This window comes from Salvia hispanica, chromosome 2 (assembly GCF_029641045.1).
Source record: "Salvia hispanica isolate PSC_SH4W2 chromosome 2, Shi_PSC_v1, whole genome shotgun sequence".
Taxonomy (NCBI): domain Eukaryota; kingdom Viridiplantae; phylum Streptophyta; class Magnoliopsida; order Lamiales; family Lamiaceae; genus Salvia; species Salvia hispanica.
Window position 1 is genome coordinate 36,589,998 of NC_142693.1, and position 9,547 is coordinate 36,599,544.

At 36.4% G+C, this 9,547-nt stretch overlaps 1 protein-coding gene across 1 annotated transcript; it reads left to right on the forward strand.

Moving 5' to 3' along the window:
* The first annotated feature begins 6,083 nt into the window (after positions 1-6,083).
* On the forward strand, positions 6,084-9,031 carry LOC125202676 (Double Clp-N motif-containing P-loop nucleoside triphosphate hydrolases superfamily protein). Its single transcript, XM_048101124.2, has 3 exons — positions 6,084-7,377; positions 7,471-7,648; positions 8,115-9,031. The coding sequence occupies exons 1-3, from the start codon at positions 6,269-6,271 to the stop codon at positions 8,925-8,927; spliced, it is 2,100 nt and encodes a 699-aa protein (XP_047957081.1). The 5' UTR covers positions 6,084-6,268; the 3' UTR covers positions 8,928-9,031.
* Positions 9,032-9,547: the final 516 nt, after the last annotated feature.

The window sequence follows — 9,547 nt, forward strand, 5'->3', positions numbered from 1 at the left end:
AGGGAGTATTAAAAAGCATAGTAACCGTAAATGACAGCATGGAAGAAACAAATGCATTTTATTCTAAGAGAGCATTAGAGTGACGTTTTAAAAATTTTAGCCAAATATTACATTTTCTATATAGAAATTTTCTTTTATTGGGCGATAGCTAAAAACTGTTACAAATTTCATAATTATTAGACTAAATCAACGTATTTGTCCAAAAATCAGATGGGCAAAATGACTTGAACTTGTAGTTAGTGTTGAGGTACGGTTTTGGACGATCAGATTGGTAATGAGTAAAAATTGAGTAAGCTAGAAATTTGGGTATTAAGTGTAATCCAAGGCTTGCTCAATGTGTCAAATCTATTTAGTATGGTCGTACCTCAATTTTTCAATAAATGAACTACTGTGGATAAATAAGACATGTCGCCCTTAACTATTCTACCTGTACAACTGACTAGCCCAAGTTGAAGGCCCATTTTATTTGTTGCAGCCCAATCCCACTAACCCAAAGCTTGAACCCAACTTCCCCACCGATATAAATGAGATATTTTCTCATTCTCTCATGGCCCAATAGTATTTCAAGGGTGAGTGGAAGCAGCCCAATTTTTAGGTGAAAATTTTGCGAGATTTTTCCTGCGTCTACATGACTGTCACCGACCGAGTACTTAAGTGCTTAGCCTATTTAGGGGCTCTTATTATTTTTTCATTTCTTGAGTTTTTCAATGCCAAACAATACTGAACACTAGACTTCGCGTTCGAATTATGCTAGGTAAATATGACAGTTACCAATCACTTATTTGCTCATACACCTTTCGGAAGTCTCTTTTCCAAAATATTACCCCCTGCGTCAATAATTAAAAGGCCAAATTTGACAGGACACAGATTTTAATAAATGTACTCCCTCCGTATCTTTTGGAATCTCCTTTAAAAGTAGAACAATTCTATTTAAGGAAACTTTTTCTTCTCTAATGAGGTGAGTCGGATTCTCCACTAATAAAAGTAGAATAGACCCCACACTCTCATAAGGCATAACACACATGGTAAAAAGTGGATGAAAAATGCTAGTGGAAGGTGGATCATTTATTGGTAGATGAATGAAAATGGCAAAATTAGACTATTATTGGTGGACGGAGGGGGTATTACTCATTTGAGTTTGGGGCGGGTGTAAATAAATATAAAGAAAAGTGGATAAAAAAAATAGTAGAATGTGAGTGAAAAGGGTTAGTGGAATGTGGGATTTCCCTTGATATTTATAGTAAAAGTGAATTAAGATTCTTATTGACGGACGAACCAAAATAGAAAAATCTGGGTCTCTAATCACAGACGGAGGAAGCATCAATTAGGGGAATAATTTAATGTTCCGACAGCATAAGAGAAAAACTAGTGAGGAAACTTTAGAGGAAAAAGGAGAATGAGTTACGTAATTCCGTCACCTTTGCATTAAGAAGGCTGTCATGTGGAAATCGCAACAACTTTTCCCCTTGTTGTGTGCCTTTAATACACATATGCTTCCAACCACTCTCATATAATAATAAAAATTTGGTGAAATAGTTATTGCGCTAAAAATGTTTCTTTTTTCAAACCAAAAACATATATAGAACCGAATCAAATATACGTCTCACAACGAAACGCTGCAAAAAAACAGGATCAAACGCCAATTAATCTAAAACATGTAGTCATTCACTTTAATCTTCATCAATCTTGATCTATCTCCTAATTAAAGGCTGTGTCATTTTCATTACATTACTTATTTAATTCGGAGATACATTCAAGCTAGCCCAACTTGTTTAATTATAGTTAAATTAGATAATCATCACCAACAAATACAAACTTTTTTGTGCATAATTATATATTCGCTCTCACATAATTAGATTAGAAGACCTAAAATCAATGTGTTTTAGAAAAGAAATTAAATCGCTTTAGCCCCCACATGGCCCCTTACGCGTATTTGAAGGTCGAAAAGCATAAGTCTTTTGAGTAGATAGTGCCATACATTGCTTTTCGTTAATAGTGCTTTTAATCTACTTTAAGCAAGAGAGAGAAAAGATAATTAGTGGGGGTGCTAATCCTCTATTATCTCCTGACACACACTTATACTTTTCTTTTATTCTTCTCAACAAATATAGTGTAGAGTGTGGACTGGTGAAGAGAATTTAGATAGCTAGATATGTGAAGAGATAATTAAATTTAATATGACTAATAGTTTTGGTAGCTTTATCTAGATTTAACCTATTTGAACAAGGTTTCTTTACTTAGGGAGACATCAAAGCAAGGGTCAAATAGTTATCAAAAGGAACATATATACATAAAGAGAGAGAGTTAAATTTGGTTCAAACGAGAGTGCTTTAGTGGTAGTAGAGAACTTTTCATAATTCATACAGTTTATTTGGGTGCTCTTAATTTGGATGTCTTTTTAGGCCATCAAAGATAGGAAGACCCCTTTTTGACTGAGACTACCTTTGAATGAAGATAATACTTAGCTATATTTATACATGAAAAGGTGCACATCAAATACATAAGGCAAAAACCCTAAAAATCAAGGTGATTTATACATACCCATATTAACATATACACATATACTGTACATGTATATACTATGTGTTTTCATGCATACATACATCTATACAAATACATATATGTAGGGACAAGACAAATCTTGAGTAGCATACAACAATTTCGAAATATTCTTGCTTGCAGAATTTATCATGTCTTGGGTCCCCTGAGCAGAACCTTCTCAGTTTTTCTTCACTTCTACAGAGAATTAAAGTGCACTTTTCTCCTTTCCTAGAAGTAGAGCACACACATAAACTCAGAATTTTGATCCTAGCTATTTATGATTGCTAGCTTTATTATTTTCACAATGTATATTATTGAAGTGTATTGGTTTTGTCGTTTGACCTTTCTTTATGTTCAAGAAAGCATTAGGTTAAAAGGGAGAGAGAAATGTAAATGATTCATTAAGATGAAAATTATTGAGTTATTCTTTTCATCCATTTCATCAATTAGGTTGCTAAATTATTGAGTTATACTAATATTCTTTTCATCCCTTTTATTTCTTATCCGAATTGAATATCAAAGATAGAGATTGATATGAAATGGATGGTGACCAATGCATGGGTTCATCTTTCTATACCTAACACGCTGAGAAAAATCAGGATGCAGCTCAAACAAGGTATTGCCCCAAAAATAAACTCGATGTAAATTAAATAATTATGAGCCATTCCATATATACAATAATACATCTTGTATACATATATACAGAGATGTGATAAGTCAAAATGAAATCCACTATTTATAAATGGTTTGGAAACCCTAATAAATTAAAGGAAAATAAATTAAAAATAAAAACAATAAAAAGATAGCCCTAATAATTTAAAGGAAATAAAACAAAATCACGGAAATTAAAAATAAATCCGGAAAAACAATAGAAAGACCACTCCTCAGCCTGTTTCACAAGCGCAATGCGAATTTCACGTTATTGTAACACAATTGACGTCTTGGCGTTATCCACTGGACCTACATTAACAAGGGTTATTTTGGAATAATTATCATTTGAGTGAACTATAAAAATGGTCCCTGGACTATGGGTTTATCTCGCCCATAGTCCCTGGACTTTAAAAATATCGCCAGTAGTCCCTGGACTAAGGGTTTATCTCGAAATTGGTCCTTTTGGCTTTTTTTGGTACGAAAATACCCTTTGATATTATTTTGGGGGGTTTGGGCAATTTGGTATTTTTACACTTTTAACATTTTAAATCTGATATTATTTCAACTATGTACTAACTTTGATATTATTTTAAATTTATCATCCTTTTTTCCTTTTGTCATCATTCACTTTGTTTCTTTATTTCAATATTAGATTTAATTTTACAAAATTTTAAATTTTAATTTTTAAATATCAATAAATTTTTTTAATTATAAAAAATATTAAATAGCAAAAATTAATAGTTATAATCAATATTTGATAGTGTATAGTACTATGTAATCAATAAGGTATGACAACGCGTTAGTTTTAATCAATATTTAATACAGTAGCTTTAATTATAAATAGATTATATAACACAATTTATTCTGAAATAAATATGCATCTAATGTAAGACTAATATAATTATAGTTTATTAATTTGAAAACAATCAAAATTTACTGGAAAATTTCAACAAAAATACTCCTATATAAAATTTTTAGTAAGATCAAATTTTTAGTCAACTTCATAATATTTAATCACAAGCAATTATAACACCGAACGGAGGCTAAATAGAATAACTCTTATTTTTCCATCATGATTAATATTATTTTTCTGTACTTCTTCAATTCAATTGAATATTATATTAAATAATAAAAATTAATAGTTTTAATCAATATTTATAGTGTCCATGAATTAATAGTTTTCATTAAAAAAATTTATTGATATTTAAAATCTAAATATTAAATTTAATTTTATAAAATTAAATCTAATATTGAAATAAAAAAAAACAAATTCAGTGAAGGATAACAAAATGGAAGAAGAATGATAATTTTGAAATAATATCAAAGTTAGTACATAACTAAGATAATATCAGATTTAAAATGTAAAAGTGTAAAAAGACCAAATTGCCCAAACCCCCCAAAATAATATCAAAGGGTATTTTCGTACCAAAAAAAGCCAAAAGGACCAATTTCGAGATAAACCCTTAGTCCAGGGACTACTGGCGATATTTTTAAAGTCCAGGGACTATGGGCGAGATAAACCCATAGTCCAGGGACCATTTTTGTAGTTCACTCTTATCATTTAAATCACATTTTTTTGTTAATTTTAGTCAACTCTATAACTTTTTGAAACTGAAATATAAAATCGTAAATTTCACTACTTTTTACAATTGTCCTCTAGTGGTTATAATCAAAATTGATGCAGCAACAAATTAACTTTAATTTTGTATATTTATGAGATATAAAGTGGGTATATTCAAATTTCAATTGTTTTTGGAAATGAATTAACAACAATGAATCATATACTCTATCATACTCTTAGCACATCAAAAATAATATCACAAATGCCCGCAACGTCTTCAATGTAATATACAGTGTCGCTGCATATTGTAATCAAGACCGTTTAAAATTCAAAATCAATAATAGATACTCAATCAATTTTTAAAATTTAGTATACACGAAGTTGTCATTGGCTTGTTCCACTCTAATTAATCATTTGTTTTATTATAAGAGAGAAAGAGAGGGGTGAGGGAATGGTTAGGAAGTTCATAATCCCCATGCAAAATAGAGAAAAGGAGGTTGCATGCAAAGCTTTATAAACTTTAGGTAAATGGAGAGAGGCTTTATTCGCTTGGTTGAAGAAGCAAAATCGTACACAGTTCCCGATTCCTTCAAACAGACAGCCCCCACACCTTGCTTCACTTTTTCACCTCCTCGTTTTCTGTGTTTATTCATTCTACCATACTCATATTTTTGTGTTTGTGCCCATAAACTACTCAAAATATTAAAGCGTTATTTTATTCATCATTTGGTAAAAAAAATTTGTAAAACTTTTTACCCGATTCAGATAACTATAGAACTACAACCACCTGCATTGATTGGGATAAAAGGAAAAGTTGCACTTGGTTATAATGATAAAACATTCTCCAATAATTAGAGAATAGTAGATATTGATTAAATGTCAAGCAAATTATGTTCGCCTCCAAATTTCTAATATAGAATCATAAAGAAATAATAATGAGATATTAGTGGTATTCACATTCATAAGGATGAACAATCATGGTACAAATTGCAATCACTCCATCACACAAGTGCAAAAGGAGCGAAAGAATCATAGAAATGGTGATTATATTAATTTAAGTAGTGTATAATCTGCATGAAAGGTAGAGTCCCACTAACACCACAATAAATATATATGCATAGAATAAAATGATTATAAAATGTATGGAGAAAGAATGAGATAGAGATAAAGCTGATTTGCCTTTGGTATTCCTCCTCCTTGTCAGCACATGCATTCCACTTTCCCACTGCAACATTCGACTTTGGACTAATGCACTATTTCTATAATTGCCATCACAACCATACATTATTCCTCATACATATATGTATGTATTCCTACACACCCAAACATAAGTGTCACAAATCGGATAACACACTTTTACTTTTATTCAAAAATTTATTTTATTTTACCTCATCTACAAGAAAAGAATTCCCATTCTCCTCTATCTATATTTATAAGAAATTCCCCAACAACAAACGCAACATCCACTAATGTTTATTTCCGTTTTCATGCAACATAACTAGTAATTGAAGCAAAATGAGAGCTAGCGGCAGCTCTGCGGTGCAGCAAGCCCTGACGGCGGAGGCAGCCGGGATGGTGAAGCAAGCAGTGGTGCTGGCGAAGCGTCGCGGCCATGCACAAGTGACCCCACTCCACGTGGCCAACACCATGCTTTCCGCCTCCCCCGGCGGCCTCTTCCGCGTGGCCTGCCTCGACTCCCACTCCCACCCCCTCCAGTGCAAGGCTCTCGAGCTTTGCTTCAACGTGGCCCTCAACCGCCTCCCGGCCTCCTCCTCCCCCTCCCCGGCCATCTCCAACGCCCTCGTCGCTGCCTTCAAGCGCGCCCAGGCCCACCAGCGCCGCGGAGACAACATCCAGCAGCAGCAGCAGCAACAGCAACAACCCCTCCTTGCAGTGAAGATCGAGCTCGAGCAGCTCATCATCTCCATCCTCGACGACCCCAGCGTGAGCAGGGTCATGAGAGAGGCCGGGTTCTCGAGCACGCAGGTCAAGATCAACGTCGAGAAAGCAATCTCCTTGCACCTCTCCACCTCCTCCTCTCCCTCTCCTACACCAAAACAAACCCTCTCCTCATCTCCAGCCAGGAACGAAGATTTGGATGTCATAATCGACACTTTACTATTCAAGAAGGAGAAAAGGAGCTTGGCCTTAGTTGGGGAGAACACATCCAGCTTAGAAGCTACTGTGAAAGCTTTAATGGAAAGGGTTGAGAGAGGGGAGGTGGCGGAGTCGTTAAAAGAGGTGAAGTTCATAAGCATCCCGCCGCTCTACACGTTCAGCAACCTCCACCGCGACCAGGTGGAGCTGAAGATAAGGGAGCTCACGCGCCTCGTGCAGAGCCTTGTCGGGAGAGGGGTGGTGCTGTATCTTGGAGATTTGAAATGGATCAGTGATTATGTGGAGAGGGAAGGGAGCTACTACTGCTCTGTGGAGCACATGATCATGGAGATTGGGAGATTGGTTTGGAGCGTTGGGGAGATGGAGAGGTTTTGGCTGATGGGGATCGCCACATTCCAAACTTACATCAAGTGTAGAAATGGCTACCACTCTCTCCAAACTGTTTGGGGGCTCCACCCTCTCACCATTCCTGTTAATAGCTTGGCTTTCACCCTTGTTTCCCACAGGTATATTTGTTTTCCAAGATTTATCATTACTATAACCTAAGTTGATTATGAGTGTGTAAATACTTATTTACAAATTTCTGTGTATTGGTTCAGCGATGAGAAGAGTGAAGGTGGAGAAAATGGAGAGATGAAGCTTTCTTGCTGTGTGGAATGTTCAGAGAAATTCCACGGCCAAGTACGAGACATGGAAGCCGGTGCTAACGGCCCAGCCTTGTCGAGATTGCCTTCTTGGCTTAAAGATGAAAGTAGAAGACTAAATGACAAAGACCAGGTGCCTACCTATCTCGTGTTTTAGTATTGTATACTATAAAGTCCAAAAATAATCATACCCCTACAAAAAGCGAAGATATTTCCGTTGCTATACAAGTCCGTTCGATTAATTGCACGTTGGATATTTCCGTTGGTACACAAGTCCGTTCGATTAATTGCACGTTGGTAAAATCTCACCGACAAGGAATGTCCGTTCGATTATTGTTATCGTGCATCATAGTTACCGAATGACAGCGGATAAATATCATGCTTTTTAGTAGTGTTAGGCCTTCACTTAGTCCTTCCTCTTTGTTTTTTGAAAAATAAACTAAAAATTTAAAGGTCACGTCACAGTGAATTCGAACACGAGACCTTTGACATCAGGCAGTAACCAGACTACTACTAGGCCAGCGCACGCACACAAGTCCTTCTTCGTCTTATCTTACTTGTTTACTTCATAGCAATAACTAACTAATTTTTTATTTCAGAAATCTGATGCGATGAAGGAGCTATGCAAAAAATGGAACTCATTCTGCAGCTCGGTTCACAAAACACCTTCATCCTCGTCACCACCATCACTCGGAGACGCCATGGACACGGACGGAGCACAAAGGTTCAAAGAATTTAACGCAGAGAATCTGAATCTCCTATGCAACGCGCTGGAGGAGAAGGTTCCATGGCAGAAGGAGATCATCCCGGAGATCGCGGGAACAGTCCTGCAGTGCAGGTCGGGAATGCTGAGGAGGAAAAGCCAGAGCAGCGACGTTAAAGAAGAGACATGGCTCCTTTTCCTCGGCCCGGACCAGAACCAAGCCAAGGAGAAGATCGCCAGAGAGTTGGCCAAGATCGTGTTCGGCTCACATTCAAACTTCGCATCATTCGGGCTGAGCAGCTTCGTGGATTCGGATTGCCGGAACAAGCGGGGGAGGGACGAGTGCAGGAGCTTCATCGATAGGTTTGCAGCGGCGGCGGCGGCGGATCCACACCGAGTTTTCTTGGTGGAGGATTTGGAGGAGGCGGATCAGTGCTCGCAGATGGGGATCAAGAGGGCGATCGAGAAGGGGAGGATTGTTGATCAGAATGGGGAGGAGGTTGGCCTCTGCGATGCCATTGTTGTGTTGAGCTGCGAGAGTTTCAGCTCCAGATCGAGGGGGTCTTCTCCTGGTGATGATCGGAAAGAGGAGGAGGCGGGCGGTATCTTGGATTTGAATATGTCGTTTCAAGATCAAGATCATGATGATTTGGGAATTCTTGAAAATGTTGATAGGCGCCTAGTGTTTAAGATTCAGGATTTGCGGTAATACTAGTTTTTTCTTTTTTTTTCAGTAGAACGAAAATGAATTCATTTTCTAGGTAAGTTGGGTTATTTAATTGGGTATAATAGAATTCTCAGTTCCCACCATAATTTCTAAGTCGAAAAAAATGAATTTAATCCATAATATTTTCCTACATATTAGTATGAATAAGCACAACCTTGTGCTCATATATAGGTGCATACTAAGACTTGGAGCACCAGTACTCCCTCAGTCTCCCTATTAATTGACATCCGCTTGACTTGGTATAAATATTTAAAAATGTAGTAGAAAATGAGTGAGAAAAGTTAGCGGAATGTGAGTTCTAATTGTATATATTATTTTTATTATAAAATGTAGATGGAATAAATTAATGGATTTGAGGTCCATTACCAAAAGTAATACTACCTTCGTCTCCCAAATTTTGACACACTTTGACCCGGCACGGGTTTTAAGAAATGTAATGGAAAGTGAGTTGGAATAGTTGGTGGGATGTGAGTCCTGCTTTTAAAATATTAGTTTTATAATAAAATGTGTTTAGGAATGAGTTAGTGGAATATGGGGTCCACTACCAAAAATGGTAAAAGTGAAGTGTGTCAAATTTTCATGGACGGACCGAAATGGTAAAC